The sequence below is a fragment of the Carcharhinus amblyrhynchos genome, chromosome 5 (genome assembly GCF_965287045.1).
Source record: "Carcharhinus amblyrhynchos chromosome 5, sCarAmb.v2.hapA, whole genome shotgun sequence".
NCBI lineage: Eukaryota > Metazoa > Chordata > Chondrichthyes > Carcharhiniformes > Carcharhinidae > Carcharhinus > Carcharhinus amblyrhynchos.
Window position 1 is genome coordinate 105,696,847 of NC_137328.1, and position 16,476 is coordinate 105,713,322.

Below are 16,476 nucleotides of genomic sequence, written 5' to 3' on the forward strand. Positions count from 1 at the left end.
TCTCCAATGCCAGTATATCTTTACTTAGATAAGGGGACCAAAACTGTTCACACTATTCCAAGTGTGGTCTGAACTGTTCATTATTTCAGGTATGGTCTAAATAGTGCCTGGTGTTGTTTTAGCAAGACTTCCCTATTTTTATACTCCATTCTCTTTCAAATGTAGGCCAAAATTCCACTTGCTTCCCCAATTACCTGCTAAAAGTGCGTGCTAGCTTTTTGCGATTTATGCATGAGGACCCCCAAATCCCTTTGTGCTGCACACTTTGATATTTTTCTCTTGGCTGGAACCTATGATTGTTTTCTGAAGCAATGGAAGATCATTATGGCCGATTTATCCTTTCTTAATAGGTTATTTGCCATATTTGGTTACCAAACTTATTTGAAGCTCTTTTCAAAAGAAAACCAGACTGCGGGCTGAGATAGTAGATATCAGTTCGTCAGATCGGGTGGACAGTGCAACATTCAAATGAGTCAGGAGTCGGAGCTGTAATCCATCAGAACCACATTGAATAGCGACACTAAATCATTTGGAACCAATCAATCAGACCTGCTTTCTCTCAGATGTGGCCCACAAATGTCAATAGAAGAATGAAAAAGGATGATTCTGGGAATCAAACCATTATTTGGTTTCCAAATGAGATATTTGCAGCAAATCAGCATTTGCTATGAATTTTAAAAATAGACTTTGCGTTTTTCTCGCGAGCTCTCTGGGATGTGCCTCTTTCGCAAAGGTTGATAGTTCTTCCAAACTAGTTGAAGCAGCTTTCTTTTTAGGTAAGGTAATTCTCCAAGGGATAAATGCATTAAATAGTTTTTCTATCACTCGTTGTAGGACCTGTGACAAAAATGGACGCTGGGGTCAGAGTGGCAATTTAAACGAATGGGATTTGAAACACAATAGGCACCTAAATGTATCAAATCTGTTGTCGGAAATTTGAGGCAGAGGAACATACAATCAGACCCCTGCAAAGATAAATCCCATGGCTATACCACTCCCTTCAACAATTTCTAGTCCCGCCACTCCAGTTATTTATTGTTGCAAATATTTGGTTCATAATTCATGTTTCAGAATGTAACCTTTAGTTTTAGCAATTGTAGTTTTAATGTCGATAAATGGTTGAGAAACTCATAAACAATCCAGGAGTAAATGCAAGTTAAACAAGCTTGGAGTTAATTACAGTCAAAATCTAACCTATGTTTATCTTTAAGGTCAGAGTTAAAAGTAAACACTGAACAATGGATGACCCATTTCTGGGACCTTCCACTAGAGTTGGGGGACAGGCTTTTCTGGCCCTGCTTGCCCCAAAACCGGAAAACCTCTCCCCACGGCAACCGATCTTTGCATGGTCCACCACCCCCCCCCTCCCGTTCGCTACGATTCCCATGACAGGTGGGAGGGGAAAGCTCCCCCAGAATATCTGTTGTTTCCATAGAAGTAATAAAAAGCTAGCAGTTCTAGAAAAAAGGGGTTGTAAAACTCCATTAGGGATGGAAACATAATGAACCTTCAAGATTGTTGTAATGTATAAAAGAACTAGGAGTCGGGGGTGGTGGTGGGGGGGACGAGGGTGAGGTGGGGGCACAAAAAGCAGAACTGAGTTCATAGCATAAGTAATTATAAAGTTAAGTTAATAGTGCTTTGTTCTATTGTTTAAAAAAAATGTGATCTTGTAATGTAGTTATATTGATTGATTGCAGAGTGTTCAGATCTCTCTTTAAATATTAATAGTCCCTAACGGAATTGTAACAATATTTACTACAGTAAAAGTAAGCAAAGCCATGAAGGGCACACTTGGCTTACAATAAATCTGTGTCCCCCTGCATTTTCAGTCTAACGTCCTGTCCTCAAATTTCCTGAGGCACATATTCAGATCTGTTTTGGGACAGTCATGCTTTTGAGAGAATTGCCAGCTTTTTTTGTTTCTGGTAACTTCTGGTAATTTTCTAAGTATGTTTGCATTCATCATCTACCCCACACCTTTCCCTTACAATACCCAATGATCTCCCCTCCCTCCCGAGATACATGTAATTGTAATCTTGTGTGTTATCCTAGTTATTCACCTGATCAATAATTTGTTGCACAAATCCCTGTGGATAAAAAAAAAGTGAATTCCACTAGACTTTTGTTCTTTTTCTCAAATCCCAATTTTAATTCATTACGTCCAAAATGTGTGAGTTAGATCGATTAGCCATGCTAAAATTGCTCCTTAGTGTTAGGGGGATGTCAGGGAAATTAGTAGGGTAAACATGTGGGATTATGGGGATGGAGCCTGGGTGGGATTGTTGTTGGTGCAGGCTTGAGGGGTCGAGTGGCATCTTTCTCCTCTGTAGGTATTCTATGATTCTATGTCCTGGTATTTAAATCTTTCACCAAACCCCTTGTACAAGTTTTGTTCCTTTCCTTCAAAGTAATTAGATCATGACGAGATCACTCATACAAAAATAAAACTCTTCAACTTTACTCGTATCATAAATTCCAATGTCCCAAATCATCTGTGTTGCTCAACTCTGTGCCCTGTCAAGGACATTAATGTTGTGCCTGCGATTAGGTGACCAGAACTTGCATATATCTATAAATGGGATCTATTCAATCCTTTGCACAGCACTGTTTAAATCCAGCCATTCAACCAATTGCAAATGACACTTTTGTTTTGGCACGATGGGGCAGTAGTGGGGAGGGGGGTTTTTAGAATCGGGGTGGTGGGGGTTCTTAGTGATGGCTATGTCATATCTTAGCCACGCACTTAATGTTCTTTCAATAAATCCTCAAATTAGTCTGTGCCGACATGGAATGTTTCCTTACTCATGCCAAACTAATTTTAGGTCAGCAAAGAACATGATATCATCACTTTAATCTGCACACAGTTTGTTATGGAGCTCTTTTAGGTTTGAAATAGGCTTGGAATCTAAAATTTCTTGCATTGCCCTTTTCAAATTCTTTTCTACTTCTACCAATAAGAATTTAAATCTGTTAAGAGAAGATGCATGGTTTTTTCTCTAGCATCGCCTTATGACAAAACTTCAAATATATGCATGTGAATGTCTGTTTGTTCCTCTAACCCATATCTTTTTTTTCCAAAGGCCCTAACCTCAATGAAGTTGATGGATGATATCTGAACTGTGTACACAGACATAAATATAGCCCTGTTTAATTCCGGTTACTGTTTCAGAATTTTGATGCCATGATCATAATGAATGGCGGAGCAGGCTCGAAGGGCCAAATGGCTTCCTCTTGCTCCTATCTCCTATGTTTCAATGTATGCTTGAACCTGGGTTCCTAGTGCTGTAAAGCAGTAGCCCTAACCATTGTGCCACCATGCTGTGGGGGGCAGTACGATGGCACAGTGCTTACACTGCTGCCTCACAGCGCCAGGGCCACAGGTTTGATTCCCAGCTTGGGACACTGTATGTGTGGAGTTTGCATATTCTCCCTGTGTCCTCCAGGTTTCCTCCGGGTGCTCCGGTTTCTTTCCACAGTCCAAAGGTGTGCAGGTTAGGTGGATTGGCCATGCTAAATTGCCCCTTAATGTCAGGGGGACTGGCAGGGTAAATGCATGGGATTATGGTGATAGAGCCTGGGTGGGATTGTGATCGGCGCAGACCTGATGGGCCAAACAGCCTCCTTGGATTTAATGATTCTAACTCCATTCCTGTGATGGAGAATCATCCAGACTTGAAACGTTGGCTCTATTCTCTCTCTGCAGATGCTGTCACACCTGCTGAAATTTTCCAGCATTTTTGTTCAGTGTCATCCTACTGTCAGCCCATTGCACTTTGCTGTTATGGAACGACGTCCATTATTAAACAATGGAACTATTGACAGGCTAAATGCTCATAACTGCTCTAATGTTTACCTTGTATTTAATTTTTATATATTTAACTTGACAAAAATGACCTGCATTTTAAACTCATGCTAAAAATTTCTGATGTGTGGATTGAATCTCTAGGTAACACCTGGAAGTAAGGCATCATTAGCCAACCTGTCTCCTGGTGATGTCATCCTGGCCATTGATGGAGTAAGTACGGACGCTATGACACATGTTGATGCTCAGAATAGGATCAAGGCTGCCTCCAATCAGTTAAGCCTCAAGATTGACCGGTTAGTATATAGCAGTAGCTCAATATTATCTCATCAATAAACTGAAGCAGATTTTTCAGGGAATATCGACTTTTTTGTGAATAAAGCAATTACAGAGTGGGGGAGCACAGTAAAAAAGATTTCTCAATATAATTAACATTGGGAATGACTATTTTATTATTGATCAAATGGATGCTTGAGCAAAAGCACTGGAGTCATTTTTTGGAGAATTTTGAGCCCACACTTCCTGGCAGCGCATGCTGAAAATCCAGAAAAGGCAATTAGCGCCAGTGAGTTTCCGAGTTCCCATCTTCCCGGCCCCTCGCTGGCGAAGTGGTGTGAAACATGCCATGGTACTGCAGAAAGTGTATTTAAATATATTAGCAAGCACTCTCTCCAGGACTTCCCCCTCCTCACCAGATATTCAGCAGGTGCCAGCGTGATATCACACAGGCATGGTTTACAGCAGGTTCACACTGACATGAACCTGTCATAGGGGTCTCCCCAAGGCACAATGTATAGCCCCCAGCGGTGAGGGACATAGCCAGGCAGTGACCTGCCAATGTCCCCTTGAGCTGCTCCTTGGCACAAGTTGGCACTGGCACTGCCAGGTTGGCCATCTCAATGTGGCAGTGCCAACATGGTAATGCCAATCTGTGCAAGAGGACGGGCTCCTGCAGGAGCCACATGTGGGGTTGGGGGAGGGCCATGGTGGGGGTAATTTCTTTGTGGTGGTGGCCAGGAGCAGATGGAGGAGTGGAGGAAGCCAGCGATGAAAATGCCCATGGTGTGCACAGGTGGGCGATGGTTCAGACTGTGAGCTGGCAGGGGAAGGGACTGATGATCGGGAGTGGGGGCTCCTGATCTCTGTTGTGGGCTGTGGGGGCAAGTTTACTCAGGTTATGATTAGGGCGCCCTTTACAGATGGCGCCCCGGTCTCTGAGCAGCGTGGTTTTATCTGTGTGTTGAAGGCCTGTCCCCCCTGTACGCCATGGTGAAACACGCCATCTTGATTTCTTTTTGACAGAGTGTTGTGAGATCTGGAAAGAAAACCGACTGGTTTTCTGGAAACAACACTGCCACTTTTTAGTGAGATTACCTGCTTTGTGTCCCAGTGTTTCTTGCTTTTTGCTGCTCTGTGTGTTTGATATAATTATCTTAAGTAGTTTGTAATATACGCCAAATGAACCAATGATGTCTTGAATGATGAAAAGCAAAATAAAAGTGTTGAGGTTTTGTCTACTTGTATCCCAGGCCTGAAACTAAACTTTGGTCTCCTCAAGTCACTGAAGATGGCAAAGAAAATCCCTTCAAAATTAACTTAGAGGCGGAACCACAGGTAAATAATGCAGGAGGAACATTCAAATGTTTAAATTGCTTCAGACACACACGAGGCATACACTATTATATAACTGTTGGGGCTTGCAATAAGAAAGCATAATTAAAGCTGGTATTACTTAGCATCTTACCTGCTAATTTTCAATGAGGCGTGTTCACTAAGGAAGTCACAGGATCTAAGTGCTTTAGTGTCTGTTAGGGAAGAGAAAGTACTATCATTACCCAGTCTGGCCTATTTGCAACTCTAGAACTACCATGGTGTTGACTCTTAGTTGCCCTCTGAAATGGCCGTTCAAACATTCAGTTCGAAGGTAATTAGAATCATAGAACCACTACAATGCAGAAGGAGGCCATTTGGCCCATCGAGCCTGCACTGACAATAATCACATCCAGGCCCAAGCTCTGTAACCCCCTTGCATTTAGCTTGCTAATCACTCTGACGCTAAGGGGCAATTTACCATTGCCTGTCAACCTGACCCTCACATCATTGGACTGTGGGAGGAAACCGGAGCGCCCAGAGTAGACCCACGCAGACACTCGTGCAGACGCTGCACAGTCACCCGAGGCCGGAATTGAAACCGGGTCTCTGGCGCTGTGAGGCAGCAGTGCTAACCACTGTACCACCGTGCCGCCCTCAACTTTAAACAAAATATCAAATAAGAAATTATTAGGGATGGGCAACAAATGCTGGTCTTTCTAGTGACACCCCCCCACCCCATAAAAAATAATTTAAAAAATCTTACCATATGCCTAACTCATATTTATAAAAAATAATCTTAACCTTTTATAGTTAGTGTAAAAACAGAAGATAAATAATGATTGAAACATCAGAGTTCACACATCTTTAGGTAAGAAAGGGTACTTTCTCACTAAGAAATTTGAGAGGAAATAGTGCTCATTAACCTAGGAAGAAAGGAGCCTAGCCATTCATATCAGAAACAAGGACAAATAGTATTAGTGTTATTGCAGGAACATTACTGAGGAGTAATTGTACCGCATTATTTAGGAACAGGAGTAGGTCTTCTAGCCTCTCAGGCCCATTTTGCCATTTGATTAGATCATGGCTGACCTACAACCTAACTCCATATATCCACCTTTGCTCTACATCTCTTAATCAACATCCATTGACTAGAAACTGAACTGGACTAGCTAGACAAATTCTGTGGCTCCCGGAGCAGGTCAAAGGCTCGGAATCCTGCGATGAGTCACTCACCTCCTAACTCCTCAAAGCCTGTTCACCATCTACAAGATGCACAAGTCAGGAGTGTGATGGAAAACTCTCCAGTTGGCTGGATGAGTGCAGCTCCAATAACACTCAAGAATTTTGACAGCATCCAGGATGAAGCTATCCCTTCCACAAACATTCAATCCCTCCACCTCCGACAAACAGGGGCAGCTGTGTGCACCATCTACAAGATGCACTGCAGGAACTTACCAAGGTTGCTTATGCAGCCCTCTCCAAACCCACAGCCACTACTATCTGGAAGGATACCTAGGAACACCACCACCTAGAAGTTCCCCTCCAAGTTACTCACCATCCTGACTTGGAAATATATCACCACTCCTTCACTTTCGCTAGGTGAAAATCCTGAAACTCCCTCCCTAACGGCACTGTGGGTGCACCTACATTTCAAGGACTGCAGCAGTTCAAGATGGCAGATCACCACCATCTACTAAAGTGAAATTAAGGATGGGCAATAAATATTGGCCAAGCCAGGGACACCCACATCCTGCACACGAATAAAAAATAGACCTTTGCATAACAAACAAGAATCTATTATTCTTACCTTTAAAATGAAAAATTGACCCAGCATCAGCTGCCATTAGAAGAGAGTTCCAAGCTTCTAGCTCCAGGTGTGTATAGAAATGTTTCTTCATTTCACTCCTGAAAAGGCTTGCTTGAATTTTTAGATGATGGCTTTTTGTCCTAGATACCTTAACCAACCAAAACAATTTCTTCCTATTCATATCTGTTCCCCTTAATACTTTGATAACTTTACTGAAATAACTTTCTAACCTCCAAGAGCTGAGGGATTACAATCAAAATTTGTATAATCTATCCTGGTAATTTAACCTTTGAGTTTGAGTATCATTCTGCTAAATCTACACTGCAATCCCTCCAAGTCCAAAGATGTGCTGGTTAGGTGCATTGGCCATGCTAAATTCTTCCTCAGTGTACCCAAACAGGTACCAGAGTGTGGCAACTAGGGGATTTTCACAATAATTTCATTGCAGTGTGAATGTAAGCCTAATTGGACTAATAAATAAACTTTACTTTTATTTTAGGCCAATGCAGCCTTCCTGACATACAATGCCCAGAAATGCTCACAGTATTCCAGGCATGGTCTAAACTTTACATAGCTGAAGCATCTGTCTGCCCCTTTGTATTTTATTCCTTTTTCTGATAAATGCTAGCATTCCATAAGCTTTTTGATTATTTTCTGTACCCATTCATGACATTTTAATGATCTATTTATATGAAATCCCCCTCCCTGCAACCCAAGTTTCTTCAGACCACCACTGCTTTGAGCTTTTCACCATTTAGGAAGCATCGTGTTTATTGTTTCTTAGGTCCAAGGAGGATGAAACACATTTTCTTCCATTGAAATCTATTTGCCGCAGTTTTGTCCATTCACTCAATCTTGTTGTAATTTTAAGTTTCATCTACACTGCATGCAATGCCATTAGCAATTCTTGAGAGTATGAAAATAGATAAGTCCTCTGGGCCAGATGGGATTTACCCTAGGATTCTCTGGGAGGCTAGGGAGGAGATTGCAGAGCCTTTGGCTTTGGTCTTCATGTCGTCATTGGCTATAGTGCCGGAAGACTGAAGGATAGCAAATGTTGTCCCCTTGTTCAAGAAGGGGAGTAGAGACCATCCTGGCAATTGTAGACCAGTGGCCTTAGTTCTGTTGTGGGCAAAGTTTTGGAAAGAATTATAAGGGATAGGATTTATAATCTTCTAGAGAGAAATAAATTGATTAGGGATAGTCAACACGGTTTTGTGAAGGGTAGGTCGTGCTTCACAAACCTTATCAAGTTTTTTGAAAAGGTGACCACAGAGGTGGATAAGGGTAAGGCAGTTGACGTGGTGTATATGGATTTTAGTAAAGCGTTAGATAAGGTTTCCCATGGTAGGCTACTGCAGAAAATGCAGATGCATGGGATTGAGGGTGATTTAGCAGTTTGGATCAGGCATTGGCTAGCTGATAGAAGACAGAGGGTGGTGGTTGATGGGAAATATTCAACCTAGAGTTCAGTTACAAGTGGTGTACCTCAAGGATCTGTTTTGGGGCCACTGCTGTTTGTCATTTTTATAAATGACCTAGATGGGGGTGTAGAAGGATGGATTAGTAAATTTGCTGACGACACCAAAGTTGGAGGAGTTGTAGACAGTGAGGATGGATGTTACAGTTTGCAGAGGGACATAGATAAGCTGCAGAGCTGGGCCGAGAGGTGGCAAATGGAGTTTAGTACAGAAAAGTGTGAGGTGATTCACTTTGGTAAGAGTAACAGGAGTACAGAATATAGGGCTAATGGAAGGACTCTTAGTAGTGTTGACAAGCAGAGAGATCTCGGTGTACATGTGCATAGCTCCCTGAAAGTTGGCACCCAGGTTGATAAGGTTGTTAAGAAGACGTACGGTGTGTTAGCTTTTATTGGTAGAGGGATTGAATTTCGGAGCTGTGAGGTCATGTTGCAACTGTACAAAACTCTGGTGCGGCTGCACTTGGAGTATTGCGTACAGTTCTGGTCGCCACATTATAAGAAGGATGTGGAGGCATTGGAAAGGGTGCAGAGGAAGTTTACCAGGATGTTGCCTGGTATGGTGGGAAGGTCTTATGAGGAAAGGCTGAGGGACTTGAGGTTATTTTCATTAGAGAGAAGAAGGTTATGAGGTGACCTAATTGAGGCATACAATATGATCAGAGGGTTAGATAGGGTGGACAGTGAGAGCCTTTTTCCTCAGATGGTGATGGCTAACACAAGGGGACATAGCTTTAAATTGAGGGGTGGTAATTATAGGATGGATGTCAGAGGTAGGTTCTTTACTCAGAGGGTAGTAAGGTCATGGAATGCCCTGCCTGCAGCAGTTGTGGACTCGCCAACTTTAAGGGCGTTCAAATGGTCAGTGGATAGGCATATGGATAATACTGGAATAGTTTAGGTTAGAGGGTCATTAGATTGGTTCCACTGGTCGGCGCAACGTCGAGGGCCGAAGGGCCTGTAGTGTTCTATGTTCTATTTATCTTTTGTAATCAGCAAATGTGAAGGTCTGGCTTCTGCCTCATTATCTAAGTGGTTAGGAGATACTGCAAAAAGTTAATGCACAACACAGATCCACATGGGACACTACTCATGATATGTCACCAATTAGATCACTAGCTTATTATCCCTACTCTCTGTCTCCTACCACTCAGCTAACTTCCCAAACAAGTTAATAATTTACCTTCAATTCCCTGAGCTGCAACTGCAGCCAAAAGCCTCTTGTGAGGGCCTTCATCAAAAATCTTCTGGTAGCCCATATAAATAAGATCCACAGTCATTCTCTTGTCTGCGACCTCAGTCACCTCTTTAAAAATGCAGCCAGGTTTGTCCGTCATGACCCACCCTTTACAAATCCATGCTGACTCTGTTTAGCTAAACTTTAAGGTGTTCAGTCACCCTATCCTTTAATTATAGACTCTAATAATTTCCTGACAACAGTTATTAGGCTAAGTGGCCCATAATTGGCTGATTTCCCTCACTTCACTATCTCTCTCTTACCTAAATTGTTGAATGACATGCACAATTTTCCAGTTAAATTCCCACATCAAGAGAACTGGAAGATTATAGTGAGGGTTTCTGCGATGTTCATGTCTACCCTTTAAATTTCTGGGATAGAAAGCATCCTCCTCTGAGCCAGAAGCTCCGGGTTCAAGTCCTATCCAAGGACTTTATGGCCAAGGAAGGTGCAGAATGTGCATCAACCTGCAAATCCTTCCAACGTGCCAATGGCTGATGGTAAGAGTGGGAGAGCCGTTCTTAATGTGGAGTGGCGCCCTTCAAGCTACAAGCCCCTGGTGACAGACTAGCGTGACCTGTTCTAGGAATAACTAGCTATGGAAACAGATGAGAGCTTGCCTTAGTGCACCACTAGGTGCAGGAAGAGAGTTGAAATGGAATATTTAGTCCTCAGTTCTGACCATCTTGCATCCAGATCTTAATAAAAGCGACCATCTCATATTCTCAATCTGCCTTTCAAAGAATGTCAGCCGATCCCTTAATTACTAAATCCCTCGCAACTACCACATTATACTTTTGAAACTAATGTCAACAGTGATCTCCATGTTCCTAACTGCTTCATTGACTTGGAAGATCTACTGAAATCACCTCAAAGGACTAGAGACTAATCACCAATGGTGCCTTTGAGAGATCCTCCAAATCTAGTGCAAAAACACCTGGAATATTGTGAACAGTTATGGTCCCTTTATCTAAGGAGAGATATACTGGCATTAGAGGCTGTGTAGGGAAAGTTCACCAGGTTGATACTAGGAATGGAGGGATTTTATTATAAGGAGATGTTGAGTGGGTTGGATCTGTACACATTGGAGTTTAGGAGAATAAGAAGTGACCTTATTGAGACATATAGGATTCTCAAGGTGGGTTGACAGGGTAGATGCTGAGAGGATGTTCCCCTTGTGAAGGAGTCTAGGACCAGAGGACATAATCGCAGAGTAAGGGGCCACCTGTTTAAGGCAGAGATGAGGAGTATTTCTTCTCTCAGAGGATAGTGAATCTGTGGAATTCTTTACTGCGGAGAGCTTTAGAGGCTTTTAAATATGTTCAAAGCTGAGACAGGCAGATTTTTAATCAATAAGTGAATGAAGGGTTTTGGGGATAAGGCGGGAAGGTGGAGTAGAGAATTATCATAACAGCACAGTCATGATCTCATTGAATGGTGGAGTAGATTTGAAGGGCTGATTGGCCTACTTCAGTTTCCATGTTTACTGGTGGCCCAACAGCAACGTCCTCTCCCAAAACAATTTTCCCAGTATCACAGTGATAATCATTCAGACGCACTCTGCTGGGCAGGACATGTCATTGATCTGTCTGACTCCCAGAGCAATCGCTCTACTCAGAACACAGTCATGTCAGGAGGCTCATCGGAGAACGGCTGAAACACTTTAGCAATGCCCTCGAAGCATTCCTGAAGAGATCAACATACCCACTGACTCGGGGATTACCTGGCTTGTGACCAACCAAAAAGGAGAAGGCTCAGTTAGGACGTCACCAAACACATGAAGAGATTTGGTCTGGAATGTACAGGGTCAAAGGTGAGGTGTCAGAGGGAACAGACAAACCGCAAACCATCCCATCCACTCACCTGCTCCACATGTGACAGAATCTACAGATTGTGCATTGGAGTTACGTAGAAAACACAGAAGCATAGAAGCTAGGAGCAGGAGGAGGCCATTTGGCCCTTCGAGTCTGCTCCATTATTCATTACAATCATGGCTGATCTTCCAATTCAATAGCTTAATCCTGCTTTCTCCCCATAACCTTTGAACCTGGTCAATCTCTCCTCATACACCAGTCCTGCCATCCCCAGAATCAGTCTGGTAAACCTTCGCTGCACTCCCTCAAGAGCAAGAACATCCTTCCTCGGAAAAGAACATAAGAAAATAAGAAATAGGAGCAGGAGTAGGCCATCTACCCCTTTGGGCCTGCCCCGCCATTCAATAAGATCATGGTTGATCTAAAGTGGCTCAGTTCCACTTTCCCGCTTTCTCCCCATAACCCTTAATTCCCCTGTCTGTCAAAAACCTATCTACCCGCGTCTTAAATATATTTAGCGAGGTAGCCTCCACCACTTCAACAGGCAGAGAATTCCAGAGATTCACCACCCTTTGAGTGAAGAAGTTCCTCCTCAACTCTGATCTAAACTGCCCCCCCCTTATCTTGAGGCTGTGCCCTCTAGTCCTGCTTTCCTTTCTGAGTGGGAAGAATCTCTCTACCTTTACCCTATCCATCCCTTTCATTATCTTCTACGTCTCTATAAGATCCCCCCTCATCCTTCTAAACTCCAACGAGTACAGACCCAAAGGAAAAGGAAACCAAAACTGCACACAATATTCTAGGTGTGGCCTCACCAAGGCCCTGTATAATTGTAACAACACATCCCTGCTCCTGTACTCGAAACCTGTCACAATGAAGGCCAGCATGTTGTTAGCAGGACTAGAGGACACAGCCTCAAGATAAGCGGGGGGTGGGGGTTGCAGTTTAGATCAGAGTTGAGGAGGAACTTCTTCACTCAAAGGGTGGTGAATGTCTGGAATTCTCTGCCCGTTGAAGTGATGGAGGCTGCCTCGCTGAATATATTTAAATCACTGGTAGATAGGTTTCTGATAGACAAGAGAATTAAGGGTTATGGGGAGAAAGCAGGAAAGTGGAACTGATCCACTTCAGATCAACCATGATCTTATTGAATGGCGGGGCAGGCTCAAAGGGCTAGATGGCCTACTCCTGCTCCTATTTCTTATGTTCTTATGCCTTCTTTACTGCCTGGTGCATTTGCATGCTTACCTTCAATGATTGGTATATGTGACTGGCACCCAGGTCCTGCTGCACATTCCCCTCTCCCAATTTACTGCCATTCAGATAGTAATCTGCCTTCTTGTTTTTGCTTCCAAAGTTAATAACCTCACACTTATCCAAACTATACTGCATCTGCCATTGATTTGCCCACTCATCCAACCTATCCAGATCATTCTGAAGGATTTCTGTATCCTCATCACAGTTCACCCTTCCACCCAACTTATTATCAGCTGCAAACTTTGAGATGTTACATTTTGTTCCCTCATCCAAATCATTAATATAGATTGTGAATAGCTGGGGACCCAACACCAATTCTTGTGGCACCCTTCCTAGTTACTGCCTGCCAATTTGAAAAGTATCCATTAATTCCTACTCTTTGTTTCCTCTCTGCCAACCAGTTTTCTATCCATCTCAACACGCTTAGAACATAGAACATAGAACACTACAGCACAAACAGGCCCTTCGGCCCACTAGTTGCGCTGATCACTTGTATACCTACTAAGCCATAGACCTATCTATAACCCCCAATCCCATTAGATCCCATATACTCATCCAGAAGTCTTTTAAAAGACCCCAGTGAGTTCGCCTCCACCACCACCGACGGCAGCCGATTCCATTCACTCACCACCCTCTGAGTGAAAAACTTACCCCTAACATCTCCTCTGTACTTGCTTCCCTGCACCTTAAATCTGTGTCCTCTCGTAGCAACCATTTCAGCTCTGGGAAATAGCCTCCGAGAATCCACCCTATCTATTCCTCTCAACATCTTATAAACCTCTATCAGGTTGCCTCTCAACCTTCGTCTCTCCAGGGAGAAGAGTCCCAGCTCCGTCAACCTATCTTCATAAGGCATGCCTCCCAATCCAGGCAACATCCTTGTAAATCTCCTCTGCACCCTTTCAATAGCTTCCACGTCCTTCCTATAGTGAGGCGACCAGAACTGCACACAGTACTCCAAGTGGGGTCTGACAAGGGTCCTATAAAGTTGCAGCATTAGCTCCTGATTCCTAAACTCAATCCCTTGATTAATGAAGGCCAGTACACCATATGCCTTCTTGACCACATCCTCCACCTGCGAGGCCGATTTAAGAGTCCTATGGACCCGGACCCCAAGATCCCTCTGCTCTTCAACACAGCTAAGACTCCTACCCTTGATATTGTACTCCTGCATCCCATTGGTCCTGCCAAAATGCAATTCTTCCAATCCCATGTGCTTTAATCTTGTATGATAATCTCTTGTGCAGGATTTTATTAAACGCTTTCTGAAAGTCCAAATATACCACATCAAGGTATATACCACATCAAGGTTCCCTCTTGTCAACTCTACTCGTTACATCTTCTAAGAATTCCAGCAGATTTGTCAAGTATGATTTCCCTTTCATAAATCCATGTTGACTCTGTCTGATCCTGCCATTGCTTTATAAAGTCCTTAGCAGACATCTGAGAACCTATCAAACCAGGGTGGAAGCAAGTCCCCGTCGATCAGGGCAGCATGGTGGCACAGTGGCTAGCAGTGCTGCTTCACAGTGCCAAGGACCCGGGTTCAATTCTGGCCCAGGTCATTGTCTGTGTGGAGCTTGCATGTTCTACCCGTCTCTGCGTGGGTTTCCTTTGGTGCTCCTATTCCTCCCACAGTCCAAAGAAGTGTGTGTTAGGTTGATTGGCCATGTTAAATTGCCACTTTGTATCAGGGGGATTAGCAGGGTAAATACATGGGGTTAAGGGATAGGGTATGGGTGGGATTGTTGTTGGTGTAGGCTCTATGGGCCGATTGGCCTCCTTCTTCACTGTAGGGATTCTGTGATTGTATGACCCTGAGGCACTGCCAAAAAGTTGAATGATGTTTCTACTCTTCCTCCCTTCCCTCCCCCACTCTTTGGACAGCTTCCCCATTCAAGGTGCCATCACCCACATCCTGGTTGTCCTTCTAACAGCCTTTATCCTAATCCTGATGTGTAGCAAGTACACTGCAGCTGACGGATAGGATCAGTTCCCACAGATCCTCATTCCCCATTTCACCTGGGTTCTCTCATTCTGTACAATCACACTAATCCCACTCTGAACATGAATTTCTCCATGAAATGTGGCTGAGTCTGGAACACCACCTTCCGTCACCACCAACCCCCAAACTACGTGTCAAAGCCTTTCCAACTTGCCCTCAAGCTCACTGATTCTGTACCTGAGAGATTCAAGACTGAGGTGTCCCTGGCAGATCTGTTCACTCAAGGGTCTCACTGTCCACAAACTCTCACATCCGATAGCACCTACATGTCCAGCACTGCCTTATCTTAGACTAGATTTTTTACATTATTTCTATCTATCTTTTATTTTTTATGTTCTTTTTCCTCACAAAGCCCTAGAACCCTGTAAAATATTTCATATACCTTTATTTATTGGACTATTATCGAAATTTGTCTGAAATAAATTTATTACTTGTTCCTGTTTTGACCTGAAGGAAGAAAGTGACCAATTAATTGCCATATCAGCTCTTTCCCTAATGCTGATATCATTTCAGTATGTTTTTAACTCTCTCCCAGTATATTTTTAGCTCTCTCTTAAGAAGAAAAGCATTAGAAACAAGAATAGGCCATTCAGTCCCTCAAATCTGCTCTGCTATTTACTACTTTCATGGCAAAACTTCAAAGTCAAACCCACTTTCCAATCTTCTCCCCATATCCCTTGACTTCCATGAACGGCATGGTGGCACAGTGGTTAGCACTATTGCCTCACAATGCCAGGGACATAAGAACATAAGAACATAAGAAATAGGAGCAGGAGTAGGCCATCTAGCCCTTCGAGCCTGCCCCGCCATTCAGTAAGATCATGGCTGATCTGTCGTGGCTCAGTTCCACATTCCCGCCCTCTCCCCATAACCCTTAATCCCCTCTCTTATCAAAAACCCATCAACCTGCGTCTTAAAAATACTTGGCGAGGTAGCCTCCACCACTTCAACGGGCAGAGAATTCCAGAGATTCACCACCCTTTGAGTGAAGAAGTTCCTCCTCAACTCCGTTCTAAACCGCCCCCCCTTTATCTTGAGGCTGTGCCCCCTATTCATACTATCCTTTCTGATCGGGAAGAGTCTCTCCACCTCTATCCTATCCATCCCATTCATGATCTTATACGTCTCAATGAGATCTCCCCTCATTCTTCTAAACTCTAACGAGTACGAGCCTAGTTTATTCAGCCTCTCCTCATAGCTCAACCCCCTCAACTCCGGCATCAGCCTAGTAAACCTCCTCTGCACTCCCTCCAAGGCCAAAATATCCTTGCGTAAGTACGGCGCCCAAAACTGCACACAGTACTCCAGCTGCGGCCTCACCAATGCCCTATACAGCTGCAGCAAGACCTCCCTACTTTTATATTCAATCCCCCTCGCGATGAAGGCCAGCATCCCATTCACCTTCCTGATCACCTGCTGCACCTGCAAGCTGGGTTTTTGCGACTCATGCACAAGGACCCCAAGGTCCCTCTGCACCG

General features: G+C 43.6%; 1 protein-coding gene across 2 annotated transcripts in view; it reads left to right on the forward strand.

Moving 5' to 3' along the window:
* The window catches only part of pdlim3a (PDZ and LIM domain 3a), a 77,793-nt gene that overhangs the window by 26,645 nt on the left and 34,672 nt on the right, over positions 1–16,476 (forward strand). For both annotated transcript variants that reach the window (XM_080189394.1, XM_080189393.1), the window contains exons 2-3: positions 3,950–4,101; positions 5,335–5,419. In XM_080189394.1, the coding sequence (XP_080045520.1) occupies positions 3,950–4,101; positions 5,335–5,419 (237 nt within the window). The remainder of the gene's footprint in view (positions 1–3,949; positions 4,102–5,334; positions 5,420–16,476) is intronic.